General features: G+C 44.1%; 1 protein-coding gene across 1 annotated transcript; it reads right to left on the minus strand.

Annotated features, from left to right (window-relative positions):
- Nucleotides 1-1,316: 1,316 nt before the first annotated feature.
- Nucleotides 1,317-23,680, minus strand: TNFSF4 (TNF superfamily member 4). Its single transcript, XM_059413987.1, is given in 6 exon segments — nt 1,317-2,324; nt 3,825-3,873; nt 23,194-23,405; nt 23,408-23,439; nt 23,441-23,607; nt 23,609-23,680. Coding segments are annotated over 6 exon segments (882 nt in total). The 3' UTR covers nt 1,317-1,974.
- Between the last annotated feature and the right edge of the window lie 455 nt (nt 23,681-24,135).

Genomic DNA, 24,135 nt, shown 5'->3' on the forward strand with positions numbered 1-24,135 from the left:
AGAAAAATCCCTGCATGGCCAAAAGAGGCCCCATGGGAAGGGCAAACCACGTGTACCTAAAGGGAGTGGGCATCTGTCGGGAAGGACCCTGACAGCACAGACAGACAACCCACAGAACATCTAGGCCCAGGACTGGAATGAATGTTCAGGAGAAATATAGTTAGAAATTCCAACCTTTAAAAAGTAAATATATATTTTCTTAAATATTATCTATAGTCATAAACATTTACTTATTAGTTACCATCTTCTGAGTAGCTTCATCTTTCCAAAACCATAGTGAATAACAAATACACACACACACACTCACACACTTCAATCCTCTGAGTCGTCAAGACAAATATCACGGAATATCTTGCTCAGAACAATTCATGTACAGCATTTCGCCCAATGCCTGGCCCACAGCAGACCCTCCGCTGATGTTTACCTGTGATTATGATCGTGACCGTGACTACGGTTATGAAAGCACCTGGACATCCACTCAGAGCTCGGTTGCTCTTACCATATGCAGTTTCTCTCATAAATAAAACTTAAGAGGGGGTAGAAAACTGTGTTAAATAGATAGGAAAAAATCCAAATGCAATTGAGACCATTTAGTATGGGGCAAACTGTCTTCTCCCTTTCTGGAGATCCTGGAAATATCACTGTACTGCAGCACAGTACAATACCTTTGATGACACAGAATCATCCAGAAAGAGTCTATGTCATGTTATGCAGTCTGTTTAAAATGGGAGGAAACCATTTGCTGCCATCAAAAATTTGAGAACTTACAAATCGTCTGGAAATTTGTTCACAGTGCCATAAGCCTGAGGCATCAAGAGGGATATTTAAACTAAAAATAAAGGGATCATTTCTTATTGGTATTGCTGATTATTGGTCATTCTAATCTCAATTATCAGTATTAGATCATATGCAATATTACAGATATCACTGTTTTCATATACTATAATAACTTGAGTATCTTGACATAAAGTTGCATGCAAGAATAGAACTGCTTCATTTTTGAAGCTAGCAACGCAGTATACACATACACGAAATAGGGCTGAGTGCGTATCTCAGTATAAGCAGGAAAATGCATGTGTGTTGGTTTGGCTGGCGGTAGCAAAGAACCAAAATTCCAGACCACCAAAATTCTTACTGATTTTTACCCCGAGCTGTCCAGTTTCACTGCTCTCCCATGCCATAAAGATAACCCTCAACAATAAATTATCTCACTCTCCCAGTTTAGAAAACTCTCCCTCAGTTTTCCTGAAGTCAGTGATCAGATTTTTCACAGCATCACATCACCAGGATGATTCTTTGAAGGGAAATTTCTATTAAGAACAGTGGAGGCAGAGAAAGCAAGCAAAGTGGCGAGGAAAAAAGAAAAAGCCCAGAGCAGAGTATTTCTCAGCTGGTTGTCTTCAAGTCCTGCCAGCTGTTCTCAAGATGATTTTCCATTTGAACTCCAACAAATGGGAGAGGTATTAGACACTACACAAACCGCAACTAATTTCATCTTGGAGAGACCGTTTTGGCTGCCAACCGTTAGTCCACACCACCTTTGGCCAATTCAGAGCCCCTTCCTGGGTCCTCTTCATTTTCACAAAGCCAGTGTCAAATTTCCAGCAAATGGTAATCAAGTGTCTTTTTCAATAAAGAAAGTTTATTATGACAGTTTCCTGACCAGTAGATATAATGTGCCTTGAGGAAGAGGCACCTATTTTTTCACTCTTGTAGAGGCACCTAGTAGGCTTGAAGCAACCATAAGGGACGAGGGGTAGGTGATTTAGAAGACATAAGGATAAATAAAGTTAATTGGTACATAAAAATAAGTTTTAAATATCCCTGAGTTGGGGGATTTGATTCTGGTCACATCCCGTGTGGCCATATATAGGGGCTAAGCTAGGACTTCACTCCCAAGGAAGAATCAAAGTCCTGTCCAACCCCAGTTCGTTGTTCGTGCTGGTGTCTGGCTCAGGAGCAGCCCTTGGGTCCTCAGTAGGCACAGAATCCACCAGGATTTTGATGAATGAGAATCAATTCCCCACCATTCACCTGAATGTCTTTGTAGGAGGTACTGTGAGTGGTCACGTTAAAGTAGACTTTGTCCTTGAAAGCCAGGTAAGCCACTCCAATGGAGTCCACAGATGTGACCTTGCTCAGAGAGAACAGAGGTTTCCGACCCTTCCGGTAATAAAGGCTGAGGCTGAGCTCCTCGGAGAAGTAGCCCTTCAGGGAGATGAGGTAAAACCCGTCGCAGTTGATAATGATCGAATTATCTTGCACCTTCATGGTTTCTTCGTTGTTTGGGGATGTGATGATGCAACCTTTCTCATTCTCACACCCTAAGGAGGGGAGGGCAAGAAGGAAAAAAAAAAAAAGATTCCTTAGCTCAGCACTGGGCAACCTTCTAATCCATCTACAAGCCTGAGATGGTGATAGGGAGAGGTTTTGAAAGGAAAGTAAGAAAGAGAGCATTGTGTTTCTGAGTGAGGGGTGGAGCCTGCTTCTGCTGTGGAATGGAAGACAAGGCACAGCTGATAATACTAGTGGCCCAGAGAGTTTCAGGTACGGGTAGGATTCAGAAACAGAGAGTTCACAGCAACCGGCCGTAGGCACGACAGACCAGGGCCGGGAAATGGAACTCCGAGGTTTCCCCGATTTTTCACAAAACCAGGAAGGGCTGGTCATTTCGGTGCTTCTTTTCTTTTTCAACAGATAGACTAGGGCAAAGGGTAGCAAGAGGCCCCTTGCCCAGATCCTGCACACCACCTCACACAAAGCTTGTTACCGCTTCTCTAACCTCTCTCCACCTGACCGTGAAATGCAAATTTTTCATATGCCTTGGGACTGGATGACTGGCCTTTGCCAGCAGTCACTTAAGTTTAGTAAGCATTATGCACAGAATGTCTGTGGGCTCAGTTCTGCTCAGTAAGATGCCAGAGAAAGAGCTCAGGAACACAGACCTGCTTCTCCATTTTATCTTATTGCTAGTTTTTCCTGACAAATGACTTGGGAAGAGTTGCCACCACAGGGGGGAAAACATGAGGGTAAAGGAGGCTTTGGTAGCTTTTATGGGGCCATTCTAAGCGCAAAGCAAAAAGACTAAATTTCTTTTTCTACCTCACAATATCATCCTGAATGGCCAAGCAACCACATCTCGGATTCCCCATTTTTGCCCATGACCCTTAGTGATAGGAAAGAACAGGGCTCCACTACTGGACATAATTCATTTAATTCTACTTTGCACCAGGCCCCGGGGGGATTAAGTTGAATTGAAAATGAGGGTTGCTAGTGGAAGGCAAGATACACTTCCCTTCAGACTCAGAAGAATGTAATAAATAAATGAATATCCATATAGAAACTACTGGTGATTGTCCTAATATTAATCGTGGATCCAAATAATGCTCTCCTGGTAGTTAGAAGATCACCTTGTCTTCATGTCCAAGACACGCCTGCCCCCCACTCTCCTTAAGACAAAATCTTGTCCTGTAATTGATTTAGTGGGAAATAATGTGTCATACGGTCAGACAGCCTTGTAAGAAGTGAAGCCTTAGTTTTCTTTCCTGAAAAATGAGAATAATTCCTACTCAGAGGGTTCCTGGAAGGGGTAAGAGAGAGGCACATAACGTGATCAATACAGTGACAACCACATCTCTGGTAACTAATTACTCTCTTGTCTTCTCTATACACCTTTATGTACCTAATGAAAACGGCACGCAGGCTCTAACAATTGCAGGATTTTGTGCTTCCCAAAGGGTAAGGAGAGATTCTGTTTTTGGAAGAAATTAAGAGACTAGAAGGAAGATTCTTTTAAAAACATGAATCAGTTAAACAATACTTACTGGTAAATTGTACTCTGATACTTTGAATTGGAGGATACTGAGGTGGCACCTGAAGGAGGAAAAAGGATATCTATTTAGGGGAAAAAGCAAACAAATGAAATTGACAAGTCATATTCTATTAAGCAAAAATGCAGGACTGTAGAGGAATGACTTGAGAAGACATGGCGTGTTTTCTACGAAGATTAGACTCAGACTTTCTACCGCCCCCTTATTTTCTATAACATCTCCTCAGGTAAATTAGGAATATTCTGCTCTGTCATGCTATCATCTAAGATCTGTGTCCACCTCTGCCAGACTCTTCTCTGGTATACTGTTTTGGCTCTCCGAGCCCCATTTTCCCATTTTGGATAATGGAGCATTTAATAGTCATCTTGAGAAATCCATTCAGTCATAGAGATCCCCTCATGAGCAAGGCTGTGACCAATCAATCCATCATGGCCACAAGACCACAGAGTGTACCGGGAGTGAATTCCGGAAGCTTCCTGGCTGCTTGTTCTTTCACTGCAACCTGGGAGTAAGACTGTTGTATTTTCAGGTCATATGGGCAATAGGAACTGGTCTAATCATGCAGAGTTCAGTAGATTTGAGAGCATATATTTCTTTTTTTTTTTTTTTAAAGATTTTATTTATTTATTCGACAGAGAGAGATCACAAGTAGGCAGAGAGGCAGGCAGAGAGAGAGAGGAGGAGGAAGCAGGCTCCCCGCTGAGCAGAGAACCTGATGCGGGGCTCGATCCCAGGAACCTGGGATCACAACTGGAGCCAAAGGCAGAGGCTCTAACCCACTGAGCCACCCAGGCGCCCCAATGAGTGCATATATTTCTAATGTCTCCTCCTCTTCTGTTTAATGACTTGAAAAACCTAACTTGAACCAAGTGGGTGCTCAGCAGCAAGAGAGAAGTAAAGTACTAAAGAAAGCTGATAGGTCAGATATCTCCAGTAATCTAACGGCTAAAAGAACAAAGCAGTTCCATAGGGAGCAAATTCCAAAATACATGAAGTGGAAATAAAGGCAGAATCATACATAAAGTATATCACCATTCATGTTAAAAAATATTAATAATGCATGTGTGGGCCTTGACTATATCTGAAGGAATACCCACAAGACAGCTCATAAATGTTGCCTCTGGGAAGTGGAATTGGAAGCCTGAGGTCAGAAGTGGGAGGATGCTTACTTTTCATGATCTACTTTTTCACATTTTTAAAATTTTTCACCATACGCTGTGTTACCCACGAAAAAAGGAAATTAAAACCAAAACCAAAACCAAAAAGCACCACCTATTACTCCTGCCAAGAACATCTCTCCTCACAGGTTATTTTTGGCAAGACATTGTGATCAAAGGTACAGGGAGGGATTTATTTTCATACCCTGGGGTGTGGAACCCCAGCTTCCCACTCTCCTGGCGCACAGTGGCTGCAGCCAAGCGGATTCCACCGGCGCTGCCCACACAGAAGAGGAATCCCCTACTGCCCTTCTAAGTCAAATCACAAACCTTACCAAGCTGAAACAGCAGGCAGCCTAGGAAGAAGAGAGAGCCTTTCTGAGCCTGCCAGGGGGTGAACCCCAGAGGCCATTTAAATTCAGTGGTGAGCCCATGGAGAGAGGTGTTGACTTGGGACGACACGAGAGCTCGAGGGGGTACGGTTCTGTCCCCTCCGTGAACTGTTTGCGATGCTGGAATCTGGGTCCGTCGTGCCTAAGGCAATGTTCTGGAAGAGAGCCTCTCAAAGGGCATATTACACTATCACCATAATCCCCTGGGTAGATACATGCCCCCCACCCCTCTCCAGCTGGTTGGGCCCAGCACGAGTGGCCACGTAATGAAAGTCGGAAGCAGCGTGTGGAATAGCACACCGAGCACAGGGCTCAGCACACGGCAACTTCAGTGCTAAAGTCGGCCAGGCTGGTTCACAGGCATCTTGGGCAAATTTCATAACTTCCCTAGAAGTCAGTTTTTTCATTTTCAGAAATTTCCAGGCATCCCTTCCAGCATTAACTGTCCAAGATTTGGCTTTTAAAACTTGTAATTCTAGGTCAATTGTAATAAAAGAAGAAAACAGGAAGCCTCTTCATCCAAACTTACATCTAGCTCTCAGATCTAAAAGTCCTCATGATTTAATTTGACTGACTCTGCAAAATCTCGAAAAGGTCCCTGCAAATCAAAGACATTTCTGAATGTTTTGAAGTACCCTGGTGGAGCAGGGTCGGTAGTCATCAAGAGGACATTCTCTGAGACCGCAACGCTGAGAGGGAGGAAGGAAAGTGCACGTGACTTCCTCTCTGGGGTAGATCTAACAGAACTCCAGACTCAGCCTTCCTATTCCCTCTGCTGAAGCTTGCCCAGCATTAGACGTTTATGGATTCTCAGAAGCCTCTCATGACATCAGTACCATCAAATCCAGGCAATGTTGTGAAATAAAATAAGGCGACCCTTCCTTTCTCTTGCTCCCTGCCCTTCCACAACTTTTTCCTTCAGCCTCCATATTTGATTACTTCACACTCACTACCCCACTGCCCTGAAACCCCTCCACAGTGCCCAGTTCCAGACCTGCCGTGGCCTGGCTCCTACCTCCTTGTCAAGCTTTAGAGCCACACATATCCTGTCTGTGTCTTAGGCTCTCACCAGCTGTTTTCTGTCATCTTTTTGCTGAGCCGGGTAGGATGAGGCAGAGATCACAGACTTAGGAGTCAGACTCAGTTGAAATTGTGACTTGCCTAGCTTTGTGCATTTGGAAACTTTATATATTCTTTTCTTTCTCTCTCTCTTTCTTTCTCTTTGATACAAAACAGTACTATGCACAATCTTTTTTTTTTTTTTTTAATTCAAGTTACCACCTACCACCCCTCCAGAAATGCTCAGTTTGTTCTCTCTAATTATGAGTCTTTTATGGTCTGCCTCCCTCTCCCTGCTTGTTTTGTTTTTTTTTTCTTCCCTTCCCCCATGTTCACCTGTTTGGTTCCTTAAACTCCACATATGAGTGAAATCATGTGATACTTGTCTTTCTCTGACGGACTTACTTCGTGTGGCATCATATACTCTAATTCTACCCATGTTCTTGCAAATGGCAAGATTTCATTCTTTTTGATGGCTGAGTAATAGTCCATTGTACATACCATATCTTCTTAATTCATCTGTCTATAGACATATTGGCTCTTTCCGCAGTTTGGCTATTTTGGACATTGTTGTTATAAACACTGGGATGCAGGTGCCCCTTTGGTCACTACATTTGTATCTTTGGGATAAATACCTAGTAGCACAATTGCTGGGTCATAGGGTAGCTCTATTTTTAACTTTCTGAGGAACCTCTATGCTGTTTTCCAGGGTGGCTGTACCAGTTTGCATTCCCACCAGCTTTGCAAGAGTTCCCCTTTCTCCTGAGTTGTTAATTTTAACCATTCAGGTGTGAGGTGGTATCATGTATCTGTTAACCATTTGTATGCCTTCTTTGGAGAAATGTCCTGGCTTCCTAGGATGAGTTTGGAAGTTTTCCTTCCCTTTCTGTTTTTGGGAACAGCTTCAAAGATTAGGTATTAATTCTTCTTTAAGTGTTATGTCCGTCTAATCCACTGTATCATTCAAAGCTATTGTTTTCTTGTTGAGCTTCTGCTCAGATGGTCTGTCCATAGCTGTAAGTGGGACATGAAAGTCCCCTGCTATTATTGTATTATTATCAATTAGTTTCTTTAAGTTTGTTATCAATTGATTTATATATTTGGCTGCTCCCAATTTGGGGACATAAGTACTTACAATTATTAGATATTCTTGTTGCATAGACCCCTTTATTATGATATAATGCCCTTCTTCATCTCTTATGACAGTCTTTGGTTTAAAATCTAGTTTGTCTGGTATAAGTATGGTTAGTCCAGCTTTCTTTTGATGTCCATTAGCATGATAGATGGTTCTCCACCCCATCACTTTCAATCTGGAGGTGTTTTGGGGTCTAAAATGAGTCTCTTTTAAGCAGCATATTGATGGGTCTTTTTTTTTTTTTAATCCATTCTGATACCTTATGTCTGTTGATTAAAACATTGAGTCCATTTACATTCAGAGTAATTATTGATATGAATTTAGTGCCATTGTATTACCTGTAAAATCACTATTCCTATAGATTGTATCTGTTCCTTTCCAGTCTTTGTTGCTTTTGGTCTCTCTTGCTCCCTTTAATATTTCTTGCAGAACTGTTTACTGTTCACAAACTCCTTAGTTCTTTATTGTCTTAGAGACTATATCTCCTTCTATTCTGAATGACAACCTTGCTAAATAAAGTATTCTTGCCTGCATATTTTTTCCGTTTAGCATGTTGCCTATATCCATTAACTGAAGCTGATGCTTTGGAGTATTCCGTGATCAGGAGACTTGGTCCATATAGGGGGCCTGTGTTGGTCTTCTGATGGAGAGGTCCACTGTGCTGGCTCACAGACCTGCCCTAATAAAGATGCCCCATGAGGTGCAGAGGGGCAAGGTTTGGTGTAAGTAACTCCAGCTTCTACTGGAGGTGCTGTGTTTCATGCTAAAGTTCAGCCGTGCTAGGGGAAGGGGTGTGGAAAATGGCATTACCCCACCCTCTCGCCCCAGGGAGGGAAACTCATAGCTTCGCTGTTCAGGAGGCCCTCATGGAAAAATGAACAATCTCTTCTGTGTCCCAGTTTTCGTTAGATCCCTGCCCTCAACTTGTCTGTGCCCAGCCATCAACATGCCCAGGGTCACAGTTCTCCTGTATTTTATCTCCAGCTAGTGGTTGAGATTCAAAACAACAAATCCTAAAGTATCTGGCAGGGCATGGACCCACTCCCTTCTGGAGGAGAGCCTCACAGTGCCATGCTGGGCACCTTTCTGCTCCAGAAAAACAGTCTGGAAGCATTATATACTAGTTCTGATCATTAGTTTTTAGCTCTGTGAAAATAAGGCATAATATTACTATTGGACTATTTCAGATGACTGTAAAGTTTAAGTAAGATAACACGTGAACGCCCCCAACAGTTAGTCTGGCAAAAGCCTTTGAAAAATACTCGCTTTCCTCATTCTCTCTGCCAAGAATGGCCCTCCAGCCGCATCTACTCATCAAAAGATCACCACCTTCAAAGCCTAAATCAGATCCCTGATTTTTAGCTTCTGCACCTCCATAGCAAGTGTTTAAAAGTCACTATCTTCACATGGATGTTTATAGCAGTTTTGTTCATTATTGTTAAAACTTGGAAGCATCTAAGATGTTCTTCAGTAAGCGAATGGGTAAACACACTGTGATCCGTCCAGCCACTGCGCTGTCATTCAGCGCTAAAAAGAAATAAGCCCATCAAACCATGAAAAGAGGTGGAGGTATCCTTTTTTTTCTTTTTAAGATTTTATTTATTTATTTGACAGACAGAGATCACAAGTAGGCAGAGAGGCAGGCAGAGAGAGAGGGGGAAGCAGGCTCCCCGCTGAGCAGAGAGCCCGATGCAGGGCTCGATCCCAGGACTGTGGGATCATGACCTGAGCCGAAGGCAGAGGCTCAACCCACTGAGCCACCCAGGTGTCCCAAGGTGGAAGAATCTTAAATACATATGACTAAGTAAAAGAAGCCAATCTGAAGGGGCTACATACTGTATGATTCTACGCATTAAACATTCTGAAAAAGACAAAACCACAGAGACAGCTACAGATCAGTAATTTCTAGGAGTTAGGGAGAAGGGAGAGATGAATACGTAGAGTAAAAAAGTTTCAGAGCAGTGAGACTATTCTTTGTGATGCTGTAATGGTGGCTACATGCCATTATTCAATTGTTAAAAGCCATAAAATGTACAACACCAAGAGTGAATCCTAAAATTTAAAAAATGAAATAAAATAAAAACACTCTACTGACTTCCATTCTACACTGGATAGAAGTCTCATCTGCTCTACAAGACTATTTAAGTGTGTGACCCTAGTAAACGGTACCACCTTGCTGATTTTCAGAGTGGAAATGGTAAGATCTATATCTTAGAGCATTGTTGTGAAGACTGAATAAGCTCATGTTTTGTGAGTCTTCAGTATGTGGCCTGGAACAGTGAAAGGAGTTGACAGGTGTCAGCTATTATTCCTGGGTGCACATGGAAGACAAGATCCATATCACATTCTTAATTTATTCTGTGCAACATCAGTCAAGCCTCATGTATGACGACAGAATCAAGGAATTAATAAAATACTGAATAAAGACTACCAACGTCCCTGAAATGTTCGCTCTCTGGCTCTCTGTAGCCCAAAGAAAAGGATCTGGGCTTCATGAGAAAGATTACCAGAAAACAATCAGAGATACTTATTTTACCCACATGCAAATAAACATGGTCTTTTTAATATCTTGAAAAGCAAAATCCTCAGATCCTCTCCAAATACTAAAAGAAATGGGAAAATATCAAAGGTCCCAGAGAGCTTCCACATAAGAACAAGCTGTAGAATAAAGATTCTTTAATCTGGAAAATCTGAAGAGCCCACGTCATTCTCAAAGGTGAGTGTAGGGCCAGTGCATCCGAGAAAGTCCAATCCTGGTGTTCGAATGAACTGGTCTCGGAAGCATGAGTATAAAAGAAATCATCTCCTTGCTGCAAACAAGAAATGTTTTTTCTGCTGAATTATTCAGTAATTGATTGAATAATCTGATTGCCATATTATTTGGTGGTTTGACACAGCATCGGCAATTACAGAGTATCTATTGTACGGCAGGCATTAGAGTCAACTCTGGGCACAGAGAGGAAGAGAACAGACAGTTCGTATTTTAACAAACTTATATGCCAGTTGAGGAAACAAAACCCTTCCTCTACATGAAACCTTAACTAATAATCAATAGACAGTATATCCCATAAGGTTCCAGAGAACAAAAAAAAAGAAAAGAAAAGAAAAAATCACTGCAGGCTTTGGCAGCTCAAGAAGGAAAGACATGACAGGGGCCCTGAAAGAGGAAAAGGAACCAGAGAAGCAAAAGAGATTCTGTGGAAGGAAGGTCTAGGAATGAGACCATTCTTGGCATTCAAGAAAAAATAAAAATTCAACATGCCGTGCACTAGGTTATTCTTTCTCAGATTCATTACCTCATTCGCTGTGCAAAATAATCTTCGTAAGTATGAATAATAATTACCCATGTTTTGCAGATAGGAAAATGAGAATCAATGCTGTTAAGAACTTGCTCACGAATAAACAGGTTTTAACTTGAGTTTGGTTGAACTCCAAGTTCCTGATAATAACCCTTCTCTTATCCTATACCATCTTAGAGAGAGAGAGAGAGAGAGAGAGAGAGAGAAACCCTATGAAAATAATGTCTGATGGTCCAAGATTAATTGGAATTATTTTCATCATCAGTATTGATCAAGACTAACATATTAGGTTTTAAATAGTTGTTAAAATATTCAGATATATCTCAAAATATCCAGAGGTTCTTCAGGGGGGAAAAAAAAAAAGCTCTTCAGCCAATTCTACAAGGCTTCTGCATAGTACAGGTTGGCAGAACTTTTAGCTCAGCTCTGATTAGGTACAATTGTCCTGGCGAGGAGCAGGGGCCCGTGAGTAAGTATAAAGTAGGCAGCAAGCAGGTGCTGCAAAGAAGAGCCAGAATTTGGACCTTTCCTGGACTCTCTTAGCATCTTGCGTACTGACTTGCCGAACACATGGTGGGGGTATGTCGGGTGTCTAGAGCTTCCCCGGCACTGTGTGCCATGTTTCCAAAAAGGTGACGCTTATTTAAAGAGCTCAGCTTCGGAGTGTGAGTTTCTAACTCTGACTCACTGGGATGTGGCATGAGGCCGCCAACTCTGTACTCATTTGGCAGTTGTCCTTGAGAGGGGCGTCTGCGGCCGGAGGGAATGACGCTCATCAGAGGTGGAGGCAGGAAGCTCTGCGTGCGCCGCGGGCCTTGCCCTTCCCCCTGGGTCCCGCATCCCGCGTGGCGCGGTGGGGACACAGACCTCTGAACGGGACTCCCCAGCTCACCACGCCGCCTCCACGGGGATGTGAGCCGCCCGTTCCCAACCTTCAGTGGAGAGAAGAGGCCCCCGAGATCTTGAGAGTAGAACCCCGCGAGCTGTCAGGGTACGCAGCAGGGAGCCTCCGGAAATGCGGGCGTTTGGGCACTTCACTCCTCCCAGCAGGCTGGGCAGGCGGACCCGCGCCCCGGGCACTTCTGTGTCCTCAGAGAAACAGCCGCCTTGCCAGGGGCCCACCTCTGTCACTCAGAGGGGAAAAAAATGAGAAGAATGGGCAAAATCTGGTTCTTTGGCCAAAGAGGCTTCTCCGTGCAGAAAAACTTATTCCAAAAGGCATATTTTTTAAAGAGGAAAATGTGTGACTTTGAAAACTTCTTTGAATAGGCTTTTGGGCTTTAATGAACACAAAGAAAAGCCATTTTAATTGTCATCCAAACTCTCTCTTTCGGCATTCCCGTGGCCGCGGGCACCTTTGTGCTATGATCTGTCTCTCCTACACAGCCCATTCCGGGCTCTAAATGTAGCCTGCTCTCTGTAACCCCCTCCACTCGTCCTGTCAGGTTTGCTTAGTAATGGATATCCCTCCAAGAGGCACTTACTAACCCTCTCCTTTCTATCTCAGAGAACAGAAACTGTGGTTTCGGGGTCCTGAATGCTTAGCAATTAACAAATTCCTGAGAGGAATCTAGGTATTCAGGTTAACAACCAAATGAAAAAGCAAAAGCATCCATGTGACCTGAGCACACTTTCACAATGATCTGATTGACCTAATGCGACCAGTTCTTTATATCCTCAAGGGAAAGATTTCCTTGTATCTGGGCTTCCCTTTCCACACTGGAAAGTCCTTAGAGTACACTGACAGAGGGTCTGCCAGCTCATTTCCAAGAGCTCCCTTCCTCACCACAGTGACTGAGTGAAGTCTCCACTATAATATCCTCGTTAGCAGCTTAGTCTCTAAGCAGCTGGAAGGGTCCATTACAATGTACCAGCTGCATTTTCTTTTTGTTTTTTCCTTTTTTTAAAAAATATTTTTATTTATTTATTTGACAGACAGAGATCACAAGTAGGCAGAGAGGCAGGCAGAGAGAGAGAGGGGGAAGCAGGCTCCCCGCTGAGCAGAGAGCCCGATGCGGGGCTGGATCCCTGGACCCTGAGATCATGACCTGAGCCGAAGGCAGAGGCCTAAATAAACCACTGAGCCACCCAGGCGCCCCGCAGCTGCATTTTCATAAGTCTTACCATGCCTCAGACATAATGACTTATCAATAAATGTTTGCTGAGCTAAGGTGGAACTTATCCCCTTAGACAATGCCCAGACCTTAGCATGAGACTCCATAATCATGTAATATCGGACACAGGCTCTAGCCAACTCTACATTGCTCAGGGTTTTTTGGAAATGGCCCTATTCATCCTTGAGTACAAAGGGAGTTGCAAAATTATTACAATCAATCTCTATTTGAAGTCACTCATTCCCCTTCTCACTTGCTGTACAAAAAGCTTTGGGAGGGCAACCTAGTAGAGCAGATAAGGCATTGATCTGGGAATAGGAACACCTGGGTCTTGTCTTAAGCCAGAACAGGTCCTTTCCCTTCCTCAGTTTCTAATTTCCTCATCTTGATGTCCAACCTCAGTTAAACTGGTAGAATGAACGGTGTAGAATAAAAAGTACTTCTTCACACCATGGACGGACCACGCAGTGCCTACAGACACTTCATGTCCCAGAGCAGGCCAATCACAACATTCAAAAGAGAAATCCCAAGAGACTGGGTGATAAGAAGACCTTTTGAACAGAAGATCTTCTCAACACTGTAAATCCTTCTACTATAATAAAAACAACAGGCCTCCTCCCCAAGTGGCTCCCTCTGATGGTTAGTGAACAAACAAAAATACCTCTAGTGCTGTCTGTGCAGTGAAGCTCTTAGCCTCAGTTGCATGAGCCTAAATGATCCTCAACCTGTATTCTGGTGCAAACTGAGATTGGTGGCTGGTAACATTCATCAGTGTGATGATGATGGTGGTGACAGTGACAATGAAATTTTAAATTAAAGCCTTTCTAAGATCTGGTATGAAGATAGGTAGATGGATGGATAGATAATAGATAGAATCACAAGCATTGGCATAGATGTAGATAGTGGAATATTATGTCACCATAAAAAGGATGAAATCTGGGACCCCTGTGTGGCTTAGTCTGCCTTCAGCTCAGGTCCTGATCTCCAGGTCCTGGAATTGAGCCCCACCTCGGGCTCTCTTCTCACGGGGGAGTCTGCTTCTCTGTCTCACTCTCCCTCTGTGTTTTTTCTCTCTCTCCCTTTCAAATAAATAAATAAAATCTTTTAAACAAAAGGACGTGGATACACCTAGAGAGTACTACACTAAGTGAAATAAGTTGGGCAGAGAAAGACAAACACCATACCATATGTGGAATCTAAAAAAAAAAAAAAAAAAAATGAATAAACACAAGCAGAATCAGAGCGATGAATCCAGAGAACAAGCTGATGGATGTAGGGGGCTGGGAAAAATGGGTGAAGGGGAGTAGGAGGACCGGCTTTCAGTTACGGAATGAATAAGTCAGTGGACTAAAAGGCCCAGCATAGGGGAGGTAGTCAGTGATACTGTAGTCACATTGTTTGGGGACGGGTGGTGAGCCTAGCAAATGTATAGAGAAGTCGAATCACTATGTGGTACACCTAAATGAATGTAACATTGTGGGCCAACTACACTCAAAAAATTTTTAAAAAAGAAAATGAAAGACTTTCTGCAAATAAGTGGTAGAGAAACAAAGCACCTAAGGCAAAAGAAAAGTATACTTGCTTTGTAATCGCCGTCAAGAAACCAGGTATTGGGGCGCCTGGGTGGCTCAGTGGGTTAAGCCGCTGCCTTCGGCTCAGGTCATGATCCCAGGGTCCTGGGATCGAGTCCCACATCGGGCTCTCTGCTCAGCAGGGAGCCTGCTTCCCTCTCTCTCTCTCTCTGCCTGCCTCTCCATCTACTTGTGATTTCTCTCTGTCAAATAAATAAAATAAAAATCTTTAAAAAAAAAAAAACAGGTATTGAAGCAGGTAAATAACTTTCTCTGAAACCTCTTAGTGAAATTTCTTACTGTACCCCACTTGGCTATCCAGTGCTTCTCACACACGGTGCAACTGCTTCTTTAACCCTCTTGTTTCCCCGCTGTGTCGGAAAATCTGGGAGGGCGAGGAAGACCATATGTTGCAAACCACCGCTTCCTCTGTGTCTGACAGGTAAGCGTCCCTCCGCAGATATTGCTAAACAAGTAAGCGAACAAGTAGTTCATAATGAGTTGAACAAGTGCCCCGCGTTCGTGTCCACCTGGCACCTCAGAAAGTGACTCCATTTGGAAATAGGGTCTTCACAGATGTAGTTAATTAAGTTAACATGAGGCCAACTAGATTCGGGCGGACCCTAAATTCAGTATGACTGGTGTCCTTCAAGCAAGAAGAGAGGACACCGTGATACACACAAGGAGATGATCAGGCAAAAAGGGAGGTAGAGCTTGGGGTCACGCACCTATAAGCGGAGAAACACCAGCGACCGCTAGGAGCCACTGGAAGCTGGAAAGAGCCAAGGAGGGAGTCTTCTCGAGAGCCTGCACAGGGAGAGTGGCCCTGCCAGCACTGTGATTTTGGACTTCTACCCTCCAGAACTGTGAGAGAACAAATTTCTGTTAAGACACCTAGGTGATGGTAATTTACTATGGCCACCCTAAAAAACAAATCCATTGTGGAATAGGTATTTGAAATAGTGAACAAATCACACTTTCACATTAAACTAAGTATTCAATTCAGAGTGTGATGGACTAGAAAGGTGCAGGGAGATTATGCAGTTGAATCTCATTATTTTAAAAAAAGTAGCAATGAAAGAGAGAAAATAAGGCTCAGAGAAATAATGAGTTAGTGCCCAAATTGAGGTCCTCTTTCTTGTCTATGAATAGACCACATATGCAATACTCCAACTTATAAAAATAACCTGTAAGCTATTACGTGACTGGAAAGCTTCATTGATCATGTTACCAACATCTGCATAAGTAGATTTAACTCTCCTCTGAAAAAGAATCTTCTTCCTCGATACCAGGTTGTAAATACTTCCCTTAATTTTTCTTCAAAAACTACTGACGTCAGAAAAGGAAACAAATTTTAAAACAGGCAGACAAAATATTTAAAGCTTAGGGTCATGGAGTCATGACCAGGACTAGAATTTAGACCTAGTCTTAATTTTTTTTTTTTTTTTTTTTTTTTAGATTTTATTTATTTGTTTGAGAGAGAGAGAGCAAACACAAGCAGGTAGAGAGGCAGATGCAGAAGGAAAAGCAGACTCCCCACTGAGCAGGGAGCTAGATGCGGAGGGACTCGAATGTGGGGCTCAACCCCAGGACCCTGAGATCATGACCTGAGCCAAAGGCAGATGCTAAACCCACTGAGCCACCCAGGCGCCCTGCCCCTCCAGTCTTAATTTCTAACCCTGACTTTTCTACATAAGCCTAGGGAAGTCTCTCATGCCTCAAATTTCCTCATTGCAAAACTGAACACCTAACTTCCTCCAAAGTTATAATGAATTAGAGAGGACAAAAGTAGGGGGAAAATCTGCAAGACGAGGGGCTGTTATTGCAAGTAACAGCAGGAGTGACACCCCTCTGTTCTCCCCCCAAAAGAGCTTTGAGTTCCCAGTCTTCATCAGATACAAGGTCAAGTTACGACCTTTCAGGGCGTTGGAAGCTGAAAACATTAGGCACCCAACACACAAGTAACTCAAAATATATTTTGTATCACTGAACTATAAAATGTGTTTTACAACTTACTTTATAACCCAACAGGTTTTTATGTTTGCCCTCAATGACTGTCGGCCGTGCTGCTTGCTTGTGTTTTGTGATATTGTCGTTTTCATCCAGATCTTTGATGGTTTCTGTGGTTCTCTAGGCCTGTGCCCTAGCTCTAGCTACAGAGAAGCCCAGCCCTGAGGGTCCGTGGTCTACACACAGGACCCTCCCTTCTCCACAGATACAGGGCAACGCTTGGGCAATGGTTTTCTATCCACAGGCACTTATTACATTAGTGCTGTGAGCAGTAGGCTTGAGTGTTCGGTTATTTTTCTGTCAGAGTGTGTTCTTCAGTAGCATTTACATGTTAGCCAAGCTAGACTGATTTCTACAAATTTACAGCCCACCTAAGGTACATTTTAGAATGGGTCTGCTGAAAGGAAAAATAATTTTTTTAAAGATTTTATTTATTTATTTGATAGAGATCACAGATAGGCAGAAAGGAAAGCAGAGAGAGAGGGAGAAGCAGACTCCCCGCCAAGCAGAGAGCCCGATATGGGGCTCGATTCCAGGACCCCGAGATCATGACCTGAGCCGAAGGCAGAGGCTTAACCCACTGAGCCATCCAGGTGCCCCAGAAAAATAATTTTTAATTACGCTAATCAGCTCCCCAGTGTTTTCAGTATTGTGAACAAGACAACATGCCTTTTCTAGACATAATTTTCTACCCATTTCGGCAACCAAGTCATTGGAGAATTGGATGAAATACATCAGATGGGAGGGGCCTGGGGGGATGGAATAGGCCATGTTCTAAGTGTGTAAGTTAGGTCTGTGGACGCCTGTCGGCCACTAGCGCTAGTAACCCCGCGCACCTTCAGAAGTTCTCCCCTGCGTCCTTCCTTTCCGCTCTCACGCAGTCATGAGCTCTTAGAAATCTGCGTTCAAAAATGCTGGAATTATTACAAGGATTCGTTTGTTTGTTTTTAATCGTATAAATTTCAGTAGCAAAGTCAAGCTTCGTGAAGTTAAGGTCAACCTTGACTATGATACGGTTTCTGAGGTTTGAGTTACGGGGTGTTTGTCCAGGTGTAGAAGTGCCACAGAGTGACATTCTAGTGGTCCTTCCTCTGGCTACGGAAGCGGGTCCAGGAATCATCGTAGTCTCGGCATTTGCAGAGCTCGATACCACAGCACTCGCTCCTCACGCAAGCCAAGTGCCAGCTTTGGAAACGACTAAATGGACAGTCTGCGAATGTCACAGAATTTTCCCAGGGTCAGGGAGTTGGAAGGCCGGACTGGACAAGTCCTCTGGTTCCTGGCCCAGCACACTGTTGTCTTTACCCCAACAGCTCCTTCAGAAGTTTGAGAGGTTTTGTCTTGTCCTATAAGGAAGTGTTTTCATTCTTTCACTTGAAAAAGTTTGGCTAGCAGAAGTGTGGGGACTTCAGACAACACACAGCTCTAGGAAGCCAGGACCACAAGCTTCACCTGTGACTCGGGAACAACCTCTCTACTCCGTGCTTCTCTTGTTTCCTTTAACTCACGAAATATAACGTAAAAACATCGTACATGCTTCCCCTAACCTAGCTACCTCCAGTCTAACATTCGTTTTCCATGAGTAAAGAATCCCTGAAAAGGCTGGAAAACTGCGGTTTCTCTAAGAGTAAAGGGCACGAGAGTAATTGCTCTGAGAAGTCGTCGAATTGGAAGGGCAGGGTGAGCGGCCCTGGGCAAGGCTGGGTCTACCCCGCGCTTGTAGCTAGGGGCTGAGATCACAGCAGAGGACCTGGGACACTACACTCCTGGGGCTATACTGAGACCCCTTTGCTCACTTCCCAAACCTCCTGTGTGTGTGTGTGTGTGTGTGTGTGTGTGTGTGTGTGTGTTTCTATATCCGTAAACATATGTGGCATTTTCCAGCCTGGTCTCCGGCCACATTACTCTGTCCTATTTTGAGTACATGGGTCAGGACATGTACCGACATTGGTCATCGATCGCTGTGTAAATAGTGAACTTCGGGCCCCGCGCCGCCCCCCCCCCCCCCAAGTGTTCATTCTCTCACACGTGGATCAGCACTTGGTTCCTGAGAAAAACTTTCTAATCCGGTAATCCGAAGCCCTCAGGAAACGAGCAGGCGCTCTTGCAGAAAACGGGAAAGCCGAGAATGGTTCGTTTTACTGTGGTGCCCCCTAGTGCTGCAAGAGATGTGACTCACTCTCTCACTTGCCAATAGGTAGACCACAGGAGAGAAGCGAAATTTGGAGAAGCAACAATTTTAGTAATTTGTCCTGCATTCTCTTTTGCATAGAGTAGAGGGAAGTGTGCTCTTTAGCATGAGTCACAAGACCTTTTGTGATCTGTCCCCGCCTAGGTTTTCAGCCTCACCTTTTGCCACTTTCCCCTATGAACACTCAACTTCAACCACTCTGAACAAATTGCGGTTCTACCGAGGAAGCCTTCTGCCCCTGTCCGAGGCCACCACCTGTCTTGTCCATTGAAAGACTTTCCACTCCTCCTTCTAGTATTAGCTGAAGCACTACCTGCTCCCCCACCTTCTACCATCTCTGAGTTTCTGGGGTTTTATCTGTAAATAGACTATGTCCGATGCCTGCTCAAAAATCCAAAGATTCTCTTGGGTTTTTTATTAGTACTTCCCCCTGAGGACCTGAAAATAATTAATGACAAGTTTAGTTCAACACTTCAGACGTTTCTTTTTTACTCTCACAGAATTGCTCATGAAAAACTCAGATGTATTGGAAATCACTTATTTGCATGTCTGTCATTTAAAAAAAGAATTTCTAAAAAATGTGTTCGTTTACATGGGGATGCATTTAAACTGAGCTAATCTGAGACAAGATTTCTTCAGACAAAAACACCTCTTTTTCTTCCTAATTGATGCGAATAAAAAAATCAAGTTACTGCCTGAAACTTTGTTGGAAAACTATGAATTCTAATTCTGGGCATCACTGGTACAGAAGAGATCACTCACTCTCCAACTACCCCCATTCTGTCCTTTCCAGCAGTTAAAGTGGTAAGAGTATAAACCTTTCACTATGGGATTTGCTAAAGAATTATCGCCAAAAGCCCTCACATATATTAAGTGCTATGTTAAAGGTGGTACAAACCTTGGGAAAGCATCAAAAGCCCTGAGGCACGCAGATATAATTTTTTTTTCTTTTTCTTTTTTTAAGATTTTATTTGTTTATTTAGGAGAGAGAGATAGCAAGAGAGAGAGCGAGCAGGGGTGGGGGGGTGTGTGGAGAGAGAGAAGCAGACTCTCCACCTAGCAGGGAGCCCAACAGGAGGCTCAATCCCAGGACCCTGGGATCATAGCCTGAGCTGCAGGCAGAAGCTTAACCGACTGGGCCCCATGTGGATATAATCTACAAAAGCTTTGCATATTATAGGTCAGCTCTTTTCTGCCATTGTTCCCAGCTGACAATACAGGTCCATCTGGGAGCCTCGTACTTTAATGGCAGTCCCAGTAAATATCCAAACAGTGTGTATTGGTTCTGGTGAAAGAAACACTTGGTTTTATAACTTGTATCCTCAATATACTTCTAGGACAGACACTTCTTTCCCCTTTCAAAATAAGACATTTCCCTAGCCCAGAACAGGTGATGCAGAGAAGCGTGTGGTATATAAGTAGGTACAGATTACAAATACTTGTGCTCCAGTCCCTTCTTAAGCAGGAAATTCATAAGCTTAGACACAAAGGTCTATTTACTTATATTTTGTATTTCTCAAATTCTCATAACCGTTCTACAAATTTATATATATAAACTACATACTCACTGCATATTGAGCTGGGAGAGTTCTTTCTGATCATGTGATCCAACTGCCTTGTGTTAAAATGAGTAAATCAAGGCCCAAAGAGGGAAGTTACAAGGAGGAGAGGGTAAGACCTATCTTTTTTCTAGTATCTCAAAAACGAAGACTTCTGCTTTTCACATAAGTCAATACAACTTAGCAGAGTTGTGAGAAAACAAAGTTTACTAAATAAACTTCATTGAAGGGAAAGTCCACTGTCAAATGCAGTTTAAAAGCTACATCTGGGGGCACCTGGGTGGCTCAGTGGGTTAAGCCTCTGCCTTCGGCTCAGGTCATGATCCCAGGGTCCTGGGATCGAGCCCCGCATCGGGCTCTCTGCTCAGCGGGGAACCTGCTTCTCCCTCTCTCTCTGCCTGCCTCTCTGCCTACTTGTAATCTCTGTCAGATAAATAAAGAAAAAATCTTTAAAAGCTACATCTGTATTGTTGTTTTTTGTTTGTTTGTTTTACAGAGCTCTATATGGAGGCAGTTATTTTATAAAGCTAAAAGTTAAATCTGGGAAATTAGGAAAAATGATGATTATTCTCCGAATACATTTTCCTACAATAAAAGAGATCCAGCTGGACAAATGATCAGCATTTAAGCTCAGTTTCACCCCTCAGACACATCACTGGAATATTATGTTTTGTAAAATAAACATTGGATTTATATCACCAACTACCCCTTCCTTCAACCAAAATTCCAATCTTATCACTGAGTTTAGGAAGGCTACCAGTCTAGGTCCCCTTTCTATCAGCTACACTGCACCCCTCGCCCCCACACACAAACTGCCCCCAGCACCCCATTTGATCAAACTCCAGGGCGAACACACATGACCCGTCTATGCTGGCCTCCCCCCGACAGACCTCATGAGATGACACATAAGGCCCCATTGTGCTGCCCTGGGTCCTACAACAGTACAATAAATGACGTTAGCTATGACAGTCTAGCGAAGAAATAAGAAAAAACATTAAAGGTGATGTGCGGTGAAGAATTTCAAATATCTGTGCCCCCCAAATTTTGTACCCCGAATATATGAGAGCACATTTCTTGAGCAAGTGGATCTAACATACCTCCTGTTTCTTTGCTTCCATTTCTGCGCCAGGACCAGAGAAGGCTGATCCTCTCCCAGAGATGGGCTCAGTGAATTCTAGCATCCTGGAAGCCCTCAGTCAGCTTTCCCTCCAGGCTTTGTCACAGAGTCCCTGGGTGACTTGCCAGAAAGGACTTCTCTCCTTCTCAGCATCAATTAGGTGCTCACAGTCTCGGGCGGACCCGCCACCCGCTGCTTCTCTGTTCCACCTTTTCCTCTGTCCTGCTCGGAGCCCCAGGGCAACTGTTGAGTCTTGACTGGGTCATCGGCCCTGTCTTTCTGTCACCCCACAGTGTGAGGAAATATGTACACTGTGGTTGTCTGAAAAAACGCGCTCAGGGCTCCCAGACCTGGTGAACGCACTCAGCTGTTCTATTTTGGGTCGTTCTCTTTGTTTTCTTCTCAGAAAAGCCTAATTCCGGTCTCTGTCTTGGGCATCCTGCCATGGACACGTTACTCCTCTGCCCACCCCTCCCCCAGTCGCCTACGCTCGTTTCATCCAAGGGGCTCTGCACAGGGGAGGAGGCAGGTGACAAGACCAAGAGAGCACTGGCGCGTTGTTGTGCTCACCGGTCTGCAGACCTGACACGACACCAGCTACACGTTTGGAATTTAGGAACATGAGCCCTCTGCGCTGTACACTGAACACAACCACACTCCCACCAGCCTCCGTGCACCAAAAACCCCGACTTCCTGTAGACAAAGACAAGCCCAGGCATTGGTTAGGACTCTGCTTATCTTCTCCTGGTCTCATTTGAGGTACCCAGTCTCTGACACGGCTATCAGAGATTCAAGTTCCCCTTGTCTCACCTTTACCAGAGAGAGACTTTTGTAACCTAAAATGACCTGCCAAGAAAACGAACTCTCAGACTGGCCCCACCAAGGGAATGTGGGAAGACTCTACATTTATTTTCTCTTCAGTGGAATCTCCTGCAGCTGAAACATCCTTAAAGACCAAAAAATGTTTGTAGATATGAACAAGTAAATAAGAAAAAAAAAAAATGTAGAAAGAACCAGAACAAAGAGAAGGAAAAAGAGAAAGAACATCTTCATTAAGTGGGAGAAGTACTTAGAAAGATAATCACCCACTACATAACGTACTGGAAAAAGTGGAAAAAGGCAAAGTGGTGTCTATAAGTTGTGACTGGCAGAGAGAGAGTGAAAAAAAAAAAAATCTCTGATTAAGTTATCAGGGCAGCTCTTTGGCCATATGCAGACACACATGTGAACACACACCTCTCTGGCCTTAGAACCCATAGATGAGCTATTGAAAGGACTTAGTACCGGTGCCTTCGGCATTCTTCCAGCAGCAAATCGCCTGTGGGGTTTATGAATACAGTGGGAAAGTGGAACAGGTCCCTCTCGTATTTCCTTTTTCATAAATTCCCTGATCAGATGCTTAGTAGCAGAATCTGGCTAAAGCACGTCTATCAGTGATTCCAGGTTTCAGAGTGAGAGCTCATAAAGCAATACCAGATTTCCTGCATGGCAAGGAGAAGGAGGGGGAGAAGAAACCAGAAGCAATGCCCTTGCCCTACCTACCTCTCCTGTGCCCCACCTCTGCCCCTCCTGAAGAGAAGGGAGGAAAGGAGAGACAGGAGGGTGTTTGACCACACTCTCCAGTTTCTGAGGGGCAGGCTGGGGGGCGATGACCAGTTTGGGCACCAGATGATTTCCAAGTTCCTGGAGCTTGCTGGAGCTGCCTCAGCAGGAGTGGGGGTAAGGGACTGGGAAGGCGCCCGGGGAGCTTCCGTCTTACCTGGGAAGCGTAGAAGTGCAGGCAGATGTAGGTGAAACACAGGAGCAGCCCCAGCCCCTGGATCACGGCTGCCACCAGCAATAGCTTGTTCTTCTGGAGTCTTCGCCCTGGTGCGTTTCGCACATTCTCGTCCAGGGGCTGGACCCCTTCCATCTTCACGGTTTGGATGCGAGGAAGAGGAAAACTGTGGCAAAGGGGAGCCTGAGGGAGACTGACCTCTTCTCCACAAGGAAGGAGATGAAGGGAACAAAGCTTATCAGGGAGAAAACGCACAGAGGTCCCAGGGCCCGAGAGAAGAGGCGATTGAGAGGGCACAACGCACTCTCTCAGTTTTAACACCGCAGCTTCTGCAGGCAGGCGGGGGAACTTCTCTGTGACTAATCTGAATTTCCCCTTTACTTTCTTTCTTTTTTTTTCTCTGGGCGAACAGGGAGTTGTTTTTGTGGCATTCCAGTTCTGATTTGAGTGACTGTGAAATGACAGTCATACAAGTGTGCTAATTTCTTCATTTCTCATTGCACCAGTAACCAAATTGTGGGTCACTGATGGAGATAAAGATCATCATCCGTTGAGGTAGGAGTTCCTCTGTCCCTTCCCTGAGACGTCTCTCAGACCATAGAAGAGATTTGAGGAAAACGTCGGACTTAATTGCTCATGGGCTCGTCCCTGGGTAACGAAGCGCGGAACCGTCGGACACATAGACGCGTGTGTATAAAGGTGCACCCAGACCGTTCCTGAGACGAAAAAGAGTCAAGAAGAAAACAGAGGACGGCGGTCATGAAGCAATAAAGGAGTGAGATCCTCTGGTTTTAGCACATCACATTCTAATAAATATTGCGCATCCCCCTTAGCAGACACTGCTAGACAGCCTTAGGATCCTTTTCTCAGTTCATCCCTCGAGGCAAATTTAGTAAACATTTGCATGATTAATTTTAAGCATAA

The sequence above is a fragment of the Mustela nigripes genome, chromosome 10 (genome assembly GCF_022355385.1).
Source record: "Mustela nigripes isolate SB6536 chromosome 10, MUSNIG.SB6536, whole genome shotgun sequence".
Classification (NCBI taxonomy): Eukaryota; Metazoa; Chordata; class Mammalia; order Carnivora; family Mustelidae; genus Mustela; species Mustela nigripes.